Source organism: Vigna unguiculata, chromosome 11 (genome assembly GCF_004118075.2).
Source record: "Vigna unguiculata cultivar IT97K-499-35 chromosome 11, ASM411807v1, whole genome shotgun sequence".
Classification (NCBI taxonomy): Eukaryota; Viridiplantae; Streptophyta; class Magnoliopsida; order Fabales; family Fabaceae; genus Vigna; species Vigna unguiculata.
Window position 1 is genome coordinate 37,724,614 of NC_040289.1, and position 16,745 is coordinate 37,741,358.

Genomic DNA, 16,745 nt, shown 5'->3' on the forward strand with positions numbered 1-16,745 from the left:
GAAAATTGGAATTCGTCAATGTCCCAAACTTTGATACATTTTGTTTCTCAAACTTTAAAAATGAATGAATGTAGTCTACTTAACCTAACGGCGTTAAACTTTTTTAGGTGTTAAACCGTGTTTCAGGTTGACATTTGAGCTACACAAGCCTAAAACACCATTTGATGTCAAAAGAATTTATCTTAATTGAATTAGGAAGACTATATTTATTCATTTTTAAAATTTGGAACCAAACTGTATGCAAGTTTAGAAAGAAACAAATTTCAATTTTGCCTTTTAAAGAAGTAAAATCATATTTAACCTTATAATGATGTAATATAAACAAGAATTAAATGGACATGCTTAATTACTAAATTATAGAAGTTTGAACATGGTGTTACACAATTTACAGATAAATTTGAGGTTGCAGAAATGTGATAATTTTGATGGCACGTATTTAGAGTGATACCCTTGATGACCCCTCCACTAGGCGATGCTACCAACGCCAGGGAAGGTTGAAGAAGAAAACACAGTGAGTTTGGTGACTTGGAATAAAAAGGAAAACGCACTTATAGAAAAGCAGCCTCAAAAGGGCTGAAAGTTTATTGTCAAAGGAAGAAGCAGAGCATGTTTTTTAATATGAGGTGACTGGTTTTGGTGGGCTGTCTTTTGTCTAATTTCATGGAGAAACTTGGATACAACCAATTTTTGCATTGTCAATGACTTTGGTGGGAAAAAGTGCCATGCCTTTTCTCATTGGAGAGGGTGCTATACACGTATGGAAGAACAGCATTAAATAATGTCTCTATATATGTAGTTACAATAATGGTAGAGATATTTGCATGCCTCAATAGTTAATACTATGTACACATATTTTACATTAGACAGAATAATGAACTTTGATGAACAATACCTTCTTTTTCCATCTTTTGACCACAACTTGAAAGATGGAAAGAAGTTTTACAAGTTGACAATACAACATGTCCTCCTTCTCTTTTTATTTTAGTTTAACTTTTTTCATTTGTATATGATACCGTAAGAGTTAAAAATTTAAATATAAATCTAAGTTTCACATGTAAAAATATAAAACAGAATCTATATAAGGATAAAGACTCGTAAACTCATTATTTTAAATTTTTGAATTAGAGGTGATATCAATTCTTTATGTATAAATTGAGTTTATTTCCTTTTGTGTTATGTCTCCTTCCTCGAAAGATTTATCAGTAAATTTTGCTTACAATGTCCAATTCTTTATATGAAGCAAATATATCATGTATTGTTGGAAAGATATGAAGTACATGTTCATATTGTCCATTTTTTGTGTTGTGAAATTACACCGTTTGTATTGTTCAGTATGATTTTCTTTTTAGATTTTCTGTATCAGTGAGGAAAAGGTGGCTGAAATATAACACTAGAGGGATAAAAAAAAAGTTTATTTGAGACTATTTGACGATTATTTGATAACTCTTGTAAAAGTAAAATAATTTTAACAAAAATTAACTCTTATAAATATAGAAGAAAAAAAGAGTGAATATCAATGAAAAATGATGTCAAATGGTAATATAAAGAATGTGATATCAAAATATCTGAATAAAAAAGGCTGAAAAAAATGTAAAAAGCAAATCAAAATGTTTTTAGCACAGATATTTGTGATTGAATAAAAATAAAATAAAACCTTTTATACTATAAATGCATGTGTGATTTTTTTATTTTTCTTGAACCCCAATGAGCAAAGGTAAAAATAAAAAATCTGTTCTGGTTTATTAATTCCATTTGTTCTGTTTTGGCTCTTGCAACTCTTCCAGACTCTGACTCACTTTTTGATATTTCACTGTTTTTTTTTATTTTGTAGTTTGACTTGTGGCTTGGTTAAACCTGCAGAACCAAAACCCTTCTATTCTATTTCCCTGTCTTGGGAGTCTCCAATCTCAGTTTCTGACTCCAATCAAAACAACAATATTTGTTAATTACTTAATTAATTAGAAAAATTAACTTGTCTTATTCAGCAAAACATTACACTGTCAAATTTTCAATGGAAACTGACAGACATACTTGTGACATGTATAATAAATGTTACACCAATAAACAATATCAGTTCAGCAGCGTTTTTCAATGATCCAGAACGAACCAAAATTCTACTAATTTCAAGACCTCAGAAATAGTGAAAACTTTACCTGTTAATGTGTCATGAGATAAGACACAAGCAACTTGTTAGTACATAAAATCTAGAGAACATCATTTTTTTCCTGTTGTTGAATTTCAGATGAAAACTTTGCTTTAAATTTTCATAATATATATATATATATATATACAAAATTTTCATCGGTAAAATATTATATTAAATATGTTTTTTTGTCTTGAACCGTAGTAAAAGTAAAAATTAGTCCTTTTTTTAATTTTGAATTAATTTAATCTTTCATCTCTCGAAATATATAGATTTGATTCTTTTAATTAAATTTTAAAATTTTTTTAAATTTATTTAAGGTTTCAAACATGTTCTCAGCTAACACAGAAGAAGAAATATGTCTAATGGTATAAATAACTCGAATGTTATTATCAAATGTGTTTTAAAACATCAAATAAATCTAACAAAATCTAGTTAAAATAGACTAAATTTACATATTTCTAAAATCACAAATTAAATTGGATCAAAATTTCAAAATGAACCGATTCAAATTTTTAATAAAATTAGGAACAAAAATATATTTAATCCTACCAAATATTTCAAAGACACCAATTAACTATTGGTTAATATAATTCATTGAAAAATTTTAATTACATAAAGTAAACGGTATTCCTCATATTTTATTTGTCTACTTTCGAATAAAAATCATATTCATATAATCACTTGTTCATTTAAAGTTTTTAAATAATGTTGGGTGTTTTACTTGTGGCTTTATTCTTTTGTAATTCTCAAATATTTTGATACACTTACCATGAGAAAGAAAAAGATATATAAAAAAAGTTAAAAATAATTTTAAGATAATCACCAATATGTGAACAACCTACTAAAATGGACAATTAACAAGAAAAAAAATTAAAAATAGCAAATACTTTTCTCATCAAGTTCAAAAATTTGGTGGAAGGTGAGGAACAACATAGGAAAATGTAAAATTTATGATGAGTACTGGCACAGAGATCAATATGAAAATTGATTGAAGAATCATTTATTAGGGTTTGTGTTTAAATCCATGAATTAATGAGTGAGAGATGATGCAGCATTAATGGTAGTACAAGGAACCAATGCATGCATATTGGGGTTGCCACCATTTTATAGTGTTGTCAGAAGCTAACGAAGTTTCTTATTTCAACAAAACAAAGAAAACAGAATCTTAGCGTTGAGATTGATGAGACAGTAATATGTTCGGCATCAATTTTGTTCTCACTACTATCTCATACTCTGTTTTTTATAATACTTTATTTTCAGTCAAAGGAAACTATTTATTCTTTTTTTTTTCTTATTTTAATGTATGTTTATGTGTTATAAGATTTGCAGCAAGGTCATTGGGCTGGCCCAAGTCCATCAGGAATAAATTGGAATGCAAACAGTTTCTTCCTGCATCTCAATAACTTTCTTCTTGCACCTTCATATAATTTTTTTCTTTTTTCAGTTTGCACCAGAGTTAAAAAATAACTTTTGAATTTTATAATATAGAAGTTAAAAATAATTTTTACATTGTACACTTCAAAAACTATTTTTTCTATTAAGAAAAAAGACTTTTATATTCTACAATCCGAAAGCTAAAAATGACTTCCAAATTATACATTTCGGAAGTCAAAAATAATTTTCCAAAATTATGCCATCTAAAAGTCATTTTCTTTTTTATTTTTTAGTTTTGTAACAAAAAAAATTCTGAATTATACCATTTAGAAGTCATTTTTTATTTCTAAATTGCACAATTAAAAGAAGATAAAAGGTTATATGAGGGTGCAAGAAGAAACTTATAGGGAAGAAACTGCCATGAATACTTATGGCAGCTCTTGCTAGTGCCTTTTCCATTGTCCATGCCGACGACTTATTATGGGCAACAAAATGATGGTTTTTCCCCATTAATTGTTAAATTTAAGAAAATTTAAAAATTTAAATAAGTTTCTAAGATTTCACTTTAAATTCACAAAGTTAATCAATTTTTTTCATTCAAATAGTAATAATAATCTGTGTTTAGACGTTAAAATAGAAGAATAATTGAATACTTTTAAAGATTACATAAATTGCGATTTGATAAGATCACTTTAATGGCATAAATTATAATCGTTGACTGTCAGGTCCTTCGTAGACTTATTTGTCTGCCAACATACTATTTTCATTGACTTCTTTCTACCCATGGGCTTTATGTCCCTTTTTAGAAAGGCAAAAAAAAAGTATACAAATTTATATCCGGAGAAATCTTATAAGGATAACTTGAGAAAAAAAATTAACATTATTATGAGTTATTTTTTATTAACTTCTAAAAAACGATTTTTAATTAATTGATATAGTATTTTTAATTTATCGAGAAGTTTATTTCATTTTTTATTTTATTTCTTCCTCTCCTAAAAATGTGTATGAAGAAGGAATTCTCTTTTAACATATCCTTGAGCTCAAACAAAAGTATATTTCTTCCGATTAATAAAATTATTGAATCACGAAAGTGATGGAAAATTAATCTTTATGCGAACATGTATCAAGTAACTAAGAGTCCAAATTCTTTATTGATATATGCTAAACATTAAAAATACATTAAATTGACATTTTAAATATCTTTTTAATATATTTTAAGACATTAAAATTAGTGATAATCAGTGTATCATGGAGATACAATAGAGAAACAATAAAAAAAATCCAGAGAATTCAAATTCAGTAGCTAACTTCTCGCCATTTGACAAGAAGCTACTAATACAAAATATACGTACATAAGTGCAAAAACGATTTCAGTTTAAATGGTGAAGAAAATTTGTTTTCTGGTCCACTTCCCTAGTGCAAAATAAACTGTTTTGCTTTGAGAATTAGTAAAACATGAGGGTTTTGGAAAAAACTAAAAACTAGAGCATCGACATTAATAGAAGTATAGTGTTTGAAAGGTGAAAAAAGTAAAACAATAAAAATGAGTGAAGTTACCTCCACCTATGATTTGATAAGATAGGAATAAAAGGAACCTAGAAAATGTCCTGAAAGGTGTTTGCTAGAAACGCAGGTAGCCATTTACATAAAACTACTAGCAAATAAATGCCCCAAGGCTATCTATATACAGCGCTAGAATTTCAGACAGAAAGATAGAGATGGCGTCGGAATAATAAACTTTAGAAACATATATCTGAGTAGAGTAGAGAGAGAGAGAGAGAGACATGGGTGAAAGCGAATGGGGTGAGAAATCCAAAAAGATTAATTCCTTCCAAAAGCAGCAAAGCAATTTATGTTAGACCTGTACGCCTGTACGTATATAAGGTGTGTCCTTCTTCAAAGTCAATTTCTGTCTACAAACTCTGCTGGCAAGTTTAGATCAAAAAAACCACCTCCAAGACCATCTTTTCTAGCACGTTTACGAGAAGAGCATCCATTATCATCTGAACTCCCTGATCCGGAAGCCCGATCAAGTTCAGCAGTTACACCTACGCTTGCAGCATATATACAATAATCCTTTTCACTCAGTAACATTTCTGATGGCATCCACAAAGTCAAACTGAAGAAAACATACGTAAGAACATTCATAACATAATTAAATAAGAAACCTCCAAAATTAAATTTAAAAATTCTCACTGCATTTCCATGTTGCTAAATAACAATAAACAAAACAAGATCTACAATAAGCACCCTTCAACATGATTATGTATGTATCGCTCGTCTACAAATTTAACACTTTTTGAAAAAAGATTATAGCAAAGTCTATCAAAACCATGACCAGAGGATAGCATGCATCAAATCCACAGCAATGACTACTAGTATAATTTAATGCACAATAAAGAAATTAAAAAAGAGGCAAAATAACAAAATTTCTCTTTGGATCATTATGAGAGGCGGTAACACAAAGTGACAATGATAACGTCATCAAAAGGGTCCGGTTAATTATTCAAACAGAACCGACACGGGCACTTACCAGTATTTACTTTGTTGTTCCAGCAAACTGAAAGTTCTGAAGCCCTCTCGATGCCCTTTGACTTGTATGGTGCGATACTGTGAATGCCAAGATGGAGAGAACCCAATAAATCATTCTCGATGCACTCATACCTGCAGCAAATATCAGAATTTGCAATTATCAAAATGTCAAAACTAAGAAATGCACCACAACCTTATTTATTAAAGCGGACACTCACATTTTTTGACAAAGTTTATCAATAATTGTTGATAGGTTGAGAATCTGCATTCTTATCTCCACAACCTTATCATCTGAAAAGGTTTCAAAAGGCTCCTCCAAAATTTTAGAGAGCTTTTCAACATTTGCCTCGAGTTGCTGCTGTTGATCCTCAAATAAGTTCTGTTTTATTTCCCTTTGAGCTTCTGTCATTTCTTCCTTAAAAAGCTCATCTCCAAACATATAAAATGCAAAAGCATAGGAATAGGATAGGACTCTCCTAGATCTGAAAAGTCTGGAGAGACCATTATTTACCCAACTATAATCTCTGAGTGTAGAATCTTTTTCTTCTGATATGGCAATCTTCCCTTGTATAGTTTCTTTCAGTTTGCTTTCAATCTTAAAGGAGTCTGTGTGAGCTTTATATCGGTTATGATAATGCATATACCGATATAGATCCCTCTTTGCACGTTCTGCCGTTTTTTCTTGCTCTTTGTAGCGACCACAACTATGACCAGCTATACTTGACCAAGTATGCTCTCTGCCAGTAGCTCCACCGCACAACCAACTGCATCAAAAGGGGTGAATTATTACTAAAAAGATAAGTAAAATGTCAACACAGTGTAAGAGGTGGCTTCAACTTCTGATCCGTAGTACTACTGTGTTTAATTGACTGATATTTTGCAGCCAAAAAGATTAATTATTAAAAAGAATATGCTAATGCAGGAAGGAGGAGGAAAACTCACCAAAATGCTTGACCACAGATACAGCTAACCAAGTTACAACCACCATTCTTCTCCACTGGTTTGTGACACTTTGGGCATGGTTTTGTATGAACGGTTATCCAATTAACAGTTTCTGACTCATCTCGACACTTCTTAGCCCAAAGCTCCCACATCAGGCATGAACAAGGTGAGTGTGCTTCTGACAAGCACCTAAAACAAAACTGTAAACCACATGAACATTCTACCTCACACAATTCATCATCCTCAACCCGTATTGCATTCCCACAATGAGGTGTACTGGGACACCATTTAACTCTTTTATTGTCTTCAATGTAAGATTCAAGAAGAAAGCGTTCATATTTCTCTGCCATATCAGGGTGCTTTCTACTGAGTAAAGTTCTAACCACAGCTTCATCACATATGGAATTGCACTTGTGTTGCATGCATCTAATACGTTTACTTTGACCCTCATTTATTTTGACAATAAAATGCTCAATCCAACCTGTAAAATGTAAACAAATACAAAACACGCTCATAAATGAAGTTTGCATAATTTCCAATTGTTCAAAACCATAGGTTATGAATAACGAAACAAATACTCACAGGAGTTGCAAAAGCAATGGCTACAATCCATTCTTGTTGTTTCGACCCTAGCAACATCCTCCATGCAGATGTAGCACATTACTGTAGAAGGAAGGGATGAGTCAGAGTCGGGATGTTCATCCACAGTAACACCAGCCTCGCCAAAGAGAAATGCTTTCCCCTTGTCTACATATACTGCAAACAACTTCTCCACATCCCAACGATGATAAATTAGCAGTGTACGAGCGTGTTGCTCTCTTACCGATAGCATCTCCATTACTCTGCGCAAATCCTCCTTCTGCAAAAATATGCATACCGATCTCAGTAAAAGGTTGAAAATATAATTTATCCAAATAAAACACACAAAGACATAATTTTCCCCACTCATGTTACCTGTGCAACTAAAAGTGATTCCTTTGTAATCACCTGCAAATATCAAAGGAGTTCATCAGATTACAGTAAACTTGAGAAAAGAACAATATAGTCCAGTTTTCACCCCATACCCAAAAATTAAAAAACAACAACAATAATAATAATATTAATAATAATAATAATAGAATCACATAACCTCACGTAATCTCTGAGACTGAGATGCCAGTCATAAAGAATCCCTTCAAATTCCAACCACAAATTTAACACCCACAAATGAATTCAATAAAGTCCAGAGGTTCATTCATGTTACGCAGTACAACTGTGCAACAAAATTCAAAACAGTTCTGAAAGCCTCAACCTTCAACAGACCCATATAAATACAAAACCCAAGATAATGCACCTTAACATGATAACAATCATCACAAACCAATACATGAAAAGAAAAAAAGTTACATACATACACAAACACTCCATACACAAATAAACAAACACAAACAACGTAAAATCATCGTAAAATCATCAAGACGAAATCCCAATAGGTGAGGGTTTTTGAGGGAAGAAAAAAATAAATTGGGATTATCCCAAAAACGATATATCCTATCGGAAGGGAATACCTTAGTTGTGGGACCCTTGGAAGAGAGCAACGCGTAATCCTCGTCGTTTTCGTAGGCCTCGACAGAGTCATCTTGATCGGAGTCGTAATGGTAATCCTCGTCGCTGCTCGCGTAATCTTCCATCTCCATCACCCCACCCCCAAAACGATTGAATGCCTATTCAATTTCAATTGATGAAACAAACAATTATCGCACAATTAGGGATTCGATATTCGATCGAATCCGGTGATCGGAAAATCAATAACTGAAATTCCGACGAGATGGCCGGCAAGACAGGGCGCAGCCACTCACCCAGACGCACACAAAGAGAGAGAAACAACCTTTTCTTCTTCCTTTTGCAGTTTTTCGCACACCCTTTTCCTTTATATAAATTACAAAATTTATATTATTATTATTCATTTGCTATATAAATATGGTTGATTGATTTAATCTTCCGTAAATATTGTCACTATAGATATTACTATTATTTTTTAATTTCTGAAAATCTTATACTCTTAAAAATATCCCACATTTAGTTTTCATTTTATTTATTTTATTCAGTTTTTTTAATTAATTATACATTTTATTTTATTTATTTTAGATGTGAAATTTCTCCAAACTTAATGCATTATAGTAATAATTATTTAAACTGTATTTCAAATATAACTCGATAGGACAGTGAAATGATGATAATTATATTCAATAATAAAACAATAGTTCACTGTCTTCACTTTTTCAAGTCCAACTTCATTGGTCATCCCAGATTTTTGCTTTAATTTTTAATAAAATGAAGAAAAAAAAAGTATTCTTTTTTCTACTTTCTTTTCTAATTATTGTCAGTTATAGATTACATTCAGTTTTCCTCTATTTCCTGAAATAGAATTTCACATTTGTGAGAAAAATTGTTTTTTCATGACGTATTATTTTCGTTGAGCTACCAAAAATATATATTTTCTGACGTAATCTTGGGAAATTTTGAGACTCTCATACTTGGTTATATTTCCATACGACTATTTTTTTTTAAATAAATATTGTTAACACAAGTAGTTTTAAATTTCAAATTAATTTACTCTTGAGTAAGTAAATTGTTATGCCATGACTAGCTAAATGAGACATGATGTATTTTATTATTAAGATACTTACATAGTGTTTTTTTTATATTTCACTATTTTTTGTAATCATAAAAAGTAAAAAAATTATAAAAGCTATATTCTTAAAAAATAATTATTAAAAAATATATACAGATTTTATAGGATAATATAAGTAATAAAATCTGTTAAATGTGTTAAAAAACGGTTACCGAAAAATTATCAAAAGCCATCTTTTTTGATGTGTAAGTATAGATTTATAAGATATTTATATAATATTTTTTCATATTACACTATGTTTTATAATTATATTTTATCTTATCAGTATAAAAAAATAAAAAACCAATTAGTTAAATTATTATTAAAATAAAAATATTATCAAAATTTAGAAAAGAAATATTGTTAAAAAATAATTACAAAAAAATAGATAAAATTTAAAGAATAATACAATTAATAAGATAATTTATAATAAAGATAAAATCGATAGTGAAATGCAGTTGTTACCAATAATAATCTTCCATCATCTTCTTTATATATATATCAAGTTTATTTAAGATTAGAACGTTTTGAGTTTGTTTAAATTTATTTTTAATATTTTAGGAGATAATCCAATGGAAAATAAGGTATAAAATATGAATATATATATATATATATATATATATATATATATATAATTTGATTGAAAGTAAAAAATATAATTAAATAATTATTTTGTAAATAGAAAGTCAAAATAATTTTAATTAATTAAAAACTAAAAATATAAAAGTAAATACTTTAAAATATCAATTGTCTTAGTCTTTTTAATATTTTATATTGATAGACTCCTTTAATAAATAATTTTGACACTTTATCTTAGAAAATAAAGGATAAATTATTTGTTTGGTCAATATATTCTTACTTTTACTTTTTAATTTGGCATTCATATTATTATAAAGATTAGGTTGAATTTTTAATCTTTTTAATTAATATTAACTTAAGCACTCCATGTCAACAATTCAAAATGTTTATATTATTTTATAAGTTAATATATATGTAGAGATTAAGTTAATATATAAGAAAAACACATTGAGAATATTAAAAGTTAGCGATTAAAATTACAAATATAATAGAAAAATCTGTGACATATTTATATAAAATATTTTATTTCTAAAGAATTGGCTAACAATTATATTTAAAAAGAAAATCTGTAATAATTACATTGGGTAAAATAGAAATAAAAATTGTGTAAAAAAAGAGGTGTCTTTACATATATGCATATTCAATTAAGTTTTTTATAAGGTTGATAAATATTTAGTATTTATGTCTATCATCTTCTATTATTTGTCATTATTTATGTGTTTTGTTTTCATTTCATAGAAAAATATTAGAATGTTATATGTTCTTTTAAGTTATATATATTTTTCTTTTTTCTTGAGATTATTGTATAAGAAAATAAAAGATTGTAGAAAATTAGAGAGGTGTATGCCAAAACCATTTCATCCAGCTAAGTGTCAACACTCGTCCAACGAGATAGAACAATTGAAAATGAATCAAAAGTTATTTCTCGTCTAGTGAGAGCTCAAGCTGATCCAACAAGTAAGCAGTTTCTAATTATGGCTATAGTGTCGATAATGAAAGAAAAACAAAAAGGTTCTTTTGGTGTGGAAACGCATAAGAAACTTAGAACTTGGTCAGTGACACTTCTAAGGCTAAAGGACATCAAATTCTTTCGTTCGCTCATCAAATATGTATATTCTAGCTATATAGGAGTAGTTAAACTCCCATTTCATTAGGATTTGATGTAATGAATTTATACTCTATATAACTTTTTCGATGCAATATATTCTATTTCATATTCAAATATTAAATTTTAGTTAGTAATGTGTATGATGGAATATCATGTTATTTGTTAATACCAAATTATTGGAAAACAAATTGGAATCAAAGACATGGATAAAACATCCAAGAGTTTTAGTTATAGGAATGGATCTAATCTCTTGGTCATTCTACAAATCTAATCTTAGTGCAAATTATGTTAAATGGTTAAGGAAATAGAGTTTTAACATATAGATTTAGAAATTGCTTATAAGGAATTAGAACAAGTACGCATATAATGTGAATGTGAATAAGTTAGAGATTTATTGTGTTACTGTTACATTAATTTAGTTCACGAAATCCAATCCTAATGAAACTTTTACCGAATTAAGTCTTAACTTTTGTAATTTTGTCTGCCTTTCTTTTAGATTGAATAAAACAATGTTTTCATTGTCGCTGAAATTAGTAAATAATCATAATTAGACAAACAAATGCAAATCCCTAGGAAAAATTATACTCGGACTTCCATTTTACTACTTGCAACAATTTGGTATACTTGTCAAAGAGTTAACAAGTTTTTTACGTCATTGTTGGAGAATTGTTTGTTGTATGGAATGAAGCTTCTTGACCAAATAGCTAACCTCTATGCATGATGTGAAATCATTTGTGAACCCTTTTTTAGCCTTGATGTGTTGTTTTTCTACCTTGAGCTTTTGAAATATTATATTACCTCACATAATGGAAGAAGAGAATAAGTTTTATATTCTAAACGTGGGTATAGGTTGAAATTAAGTTTGGGGAAAAATGATTGAGATATGAAAACCAAGTTGCCTGAGAACCTTAAAATGTGATGATTGTATATTTCTCAAAAACTTTTAAAGAAAAAAAAAGCAAAGAATGAAAAGGTACATGAAATGAAAATTATAAGGTTGAGTTATGACAAGAACATGGTGGATAGTTTTGTTGTGTAAATGGGAATTGAGGATGCTCATAAATGATGTATGCATATAATTGTTCTACTCTTTTTGAAGTGGTGATTTGAATCTATGAAAAACCATAATTCTTCTAGCCAAGCTAAGTTTCAACCTTAGAAAGACCTTTTGATCTAATCGATGTTTGTGAAATGTGTGAACGAGATGATGTGCAAAAATTAATCAATTAGTGTTATAACATGCTATTTGTGAGGTATAATGCTAAACACATTTTTGAGGAAACATGGACTGTTGTTGAGTTCTAAAGATTCTTTCACTGGTTGTCATGTGTCATGTTGGGTCGAGGTTATGAGTTGATAAAAGCATCATGCCATATATTTTTTACTTTTGGAAATGCAAGTGAAATTTCTTTAATTTGTGCAAAGTCATTATTATGTTGAGAGATCATATGCTGCTTTGTCTATATTGTTCAAGTTCAGTTAGTGTCTTTGTTTATGTTTGTATATTTGTCTTTCATGAGGACATGAAAAAATAAAATAAAAGTTTGGGGGAGTTGATAAGTTTGAAAAATTCTTAGTATTTATGCTTATTAACCTTTATTAATTTTCTTTATTCATGTGTTTTGTGTTCATTTCATAGAAAAATGTTGGAGTTTTATGTGTTCTTTTAAGTTAGGTATATTTTTATTTTTCTTGAGATTATTGTATAGGAAAATGGAAGATTGGAGAAGATTAGAGAGTTGTCTGCCAGAACCACCTCGTCTAGCCACAATGCCAACATCGCCTATCGAGATATAGCAACTAGAAGTGAATTAGAAGTTATTTCTTGCCCAACAAGAGCTCAGGCTAGCTGATCATGGTTATAGTGTCGATAATGAAAGGAAAAAAAAAGTTTCTTTTAGTATGGAAACACATAAGAAACTCAGAACTCGATCAAGGGCACTTATTGGGCTAAAGGACATCAACTCTCATTCTTTTGTCAGAATTCATTAAATCTATATGTCCTAGATGTATAGGAGTAGTTAAACTCCCATTCCATTAGGAGTAGTTAAATCTATGTAACTTTTCTGATGCAATATATTCTCTTTCACATTCAAATATTTTATCTTAGTTATTAATGCGTATGGAATATCATGCTATTTATTAATACCACATGCAAACTGTATATTGAAATAGCTAAGCAATTAGAGTTTTAATATATAGATTTAGAACTTGCTTATAAGGAATTAGAGCAAGTATGATTATAATGTGAGTGTGAATAAATTAGAAATATATTATATTACTGTTAAGTTAATTTGGTTCACGAATTCCAATCCTAACTAAGCTTTTACCAAATAAAGTCTTAACTGTTATAATTTTATATGCTTTTCGTTTAAATCGAATCAAACAATGATTTTCACAATCGCTAACATTAGTAAAAAATCATAAAATAAACAAATACAAATCTTTAGAAAAAATATACTTGAACTTCTATTCTAGTATTTGCAACGATTTGGTATATTTGTAAAAAAGTTAACAATTTTTAATCTTTTGAATTAATATTAGCAAAAATATATTGTGTGTCAACATTTTAAAAATATTAGTATTGTATTACAACTTAATAATATATATATATATATATATATATATATATATATATATATATATATATATAAAAATTGAGAATAAAAACTGTGTACACAAAAAGAGTTATACTCTTTATGTATTTCTTTATATATAGATTAGCGTTAAATTAATACATGTATGTATATTTTTTAAATATTTGTATTGTATTATAATTTAATAAAGTATGTAGAGATCGTATAAAAGAAAAATACACTCAGAGTATCGAAAGTTAACAGAAAAATAAAATACAAATATAACAATATAAAAATCTATGACAGAAGACAAAATATTTTATTTCTAAAAAATCAGTTAACTTTTATATTTAAAAGAAAACCAGTTAGTAATTACATTCTAAAATGAAGATAAAAATTGTGTATACAAAAATAACTATTCTTTTTTTATATATAGATTCTATAGATATATAGCTATAAATATAAAAAATATAGATATTTTGGTCTTTTTCTATTAATTATCAAAACAAAATATCAAACAATCTAAAAGATATGTTGATGCTAGCTTTAAAATTAAGAAATTTAATCCAAACATTTAGTAATACAAGGATAAAATTGAATAAGTTATATAAATATAAGACTTAGTTCAATAAATTGTATAAATATGAAGGCTTAATAAATAAATAATATATATATATATATATATATATATATATATATATTTTTGTTGGACTCGACACGAATCATATCATCATATGAAATAAAATTAAATCATATAAAATAAAATATAACAGGAAATGAGTTTTTAATGTCTATTCAAGTTACTGTTTTAATTAAATATAACTAATTTTTTAAATTTAAATAGTTTTTTAATTTAATTATTATTTTTTAAACTAAACAAATAAAAATCATCTACAAATTATCTATAATTAAATTATAAAAATAATTTATTTTTATTTTTATAATTATGATTTCATTATTTTTTTTGTTATTACGTAAACACATGCGCTAGTATATATTATATATATTTTGTTTGAAAAAATCGTGGGTATTTTACTATCAGTGATAAATGTTTATGTTTATATATTTAAAATTTGATAAATAGATATTTTAAAAAATAAAATTCTTTTATAATTAAAATTTATATCAAACAAACATATTTATCTGTATAAATATATTTTAGATTTATAGTCAACGGTTTATAAAGTGGTAAAACATTGCTTTCACTGATTTAAAGTGTTAAAAAGAAAACTCTTGGTTTAAAAAAATATATTTCAATTAAAGATGGAAAGGAAAAATAAAACTTAAATATACACCTAGAAAAGGAAAAGCGGAGTGAGATTGAAAACAACCGATTGATTATTATTTTTATTTCGATATTTGTGAGTTTATATAATATAATATTTTCAATTTATTTTTTTTATCAGCAAAAATGTAATAAAATTAAAGTTCAACACTTGGATGCTCAATACATGGTACTATCTTACAAGATGTACATTTTTTATTTTAAAGGATTTAATGTAGTGCTCTGTATTAAATTGGTTTTAACATCTACCTTTTTTTTTCTTTGAGTTTTTTTTTTCCAACACTTCTCTTTTCTATTGCACACCTCACTTACTGGTTTCCTTTTCTTGTTTTTAACCTCACTTGTTTAAAAGGTTTGAACTAGTTGAGAGTTGAGCTCAAAATGTGAGTTTTATTATTTCATTAAAAAGTGAGAAAAAAAAAGATAAAAATAAAAGGGGATTTGAAAAGAAAGAAAAAGTGTGAATGTCACTTAAATCACAAGGAAGGAAGGAACATGAATATAAATAAAATGGGTTTCTACAAGAGAGCCAATATGACTTACTACTAGTTCGAGTTAAATTGAATTGGAAAAATTTTAGTTTTTTTTTTAAATATGGGTTAAATTAGACATGTCTCACTTAATACACAAATTAAACCGAAAATTAAGGGCAGATTGACTCACAATTCACAAACAACAACCTTTTGTTAGTTGTTTACCATTTTTTTCATAACTTTTTTATTATAATCATTTACTACTTCTAATTATGTATGTTGACAATTTGATCCTTTTAAATATTATAATGATTTTAATAATGTTTGAATAGTTTAGATATTTAATAAAAAAATATTATTAAGTAAGTCAATTCACTAACTCATCAGCTTGTGATTAGTCGAATTAGATTACAAAATTTTTTATTCACAAAAAATGAGTCGAGTTGAAGTCACTCATCTTTAGCCTAACCTTCAATAAGTATACCTCTATAAACAAAATCTTATTAGTTGGGGTATTCACTTTGACACTCCCTAGAGGTGAAGAGTAAAAAAACTCTAAGAAAGAACGAAGGAAGTAAAGAGTGATGGAGAAAAGAGGGAGAAAGGCAAAAAGAATGGTAGAAGGACCAGGAAAAGAGTGGTAAAGGTGGAAGAAGAAAGAAAGAAAATAATACAAAAAGAGATTCAGAAATGGTCATAGCAAAGAATTACATGGAATCCTTCTAAGTAAAATGAATACTAAATTTGGAACAAAATATTATCGAATAAATCTTATAAATAATAGATCCAAAATACTTATTAAACTTAAAATTAATCATTAAAAAATTAAATTAAATTTAACTAAAGTTTGATATTAATTTTTTATTTTCTAAATACATATTTAAATTTAATACTATTGAAATTAAATTATCTATCCAAACTGAAGTTTGAATTAATTTATCCCAAACAAAGATTTAAAAGTATTAAAAACTTAAATCAAAGCCTAAACCATAGACCTAAACCCTAAACTTAAATCAAAGTAATTTAAACCACATTTCAAATTCCTTTAAAATTTCAAAATTTCTCATCCAAACACAA

General features: G+C 27.7%; 1 protein-coding gene across 2 annotated transcripts; it reads right to left on the bottom strand.

Annotated features, from left to right (window-relative positions):
- Positions 1 to 5,050: 5,050 nt before the first annotated feature.
- LOC114169593 (probable E3 ubiquitin-protein ligase ARI2) lies at positions 5,051 to 8,888 on the bottom strand. Of its 2 annotated transcripts, none has more exons than XM_028054826.1 (7): positions 8,542 to 8,888; positions 7,949 to 7,981; positions 7,577 to 7,853; positions 6,995 to 7,475; positions 6,271 to 6,816; positions 6,054 to 6,184; positions 5,051 to 5,568 (listed from the first exon to the last, which is right to left on the bottom strand). In XM_028054826.1, the coding sequence occupies exons 1-7, from the start codon at positions 8,668 to 8,670 to the stop codon at positions 5,423 to 5,425; spliced, it is 1,743 nt and encodes a 580-aa protein (XP_027910627.1). In that variant the 5' UTR covers positions 8,671 to 8,888; the 3' UTR covers positions 5,051 to 5,422. The 2 variants fall into 2 exon arrangements, with proteins under 2 accessions (XP_027910627.1, XP_027910628.1); XM_028054827.1 differs by having other exon boundaries at positions 5,051 to 5,639.
- Positions 8,889 to 16,745: the final 7,857 nt, after the last annotated feature.

What these genes read in the sequence shown, in the direction of transcription:
- LOC114169593 (XM_028054826.1), bottom strand. Translation starts at nt 8,670, where the DNA reads ATGGAGATGGAAGATTACGCGAGCAGCGACGAGGATTACCATTACGAC. An exon ending in CCAAGGGTCCCACAACTAAG is followed by an intron (nt 7,982 to 8,541) that starts GTATTCCCTTCC and finishes TGATATTTGCAG; the next exon opens with GTGATTACAAAGGAATCACT. An exon ending in GAACAACAAAGTAAATACTG is followed by an intron (nt 5,569 to 6,053) that starts GTAAGTGCCCGT and finishes CTGCAAGCGTAG; the next exon opens with GTGTAACTGCTGAACTTGAT.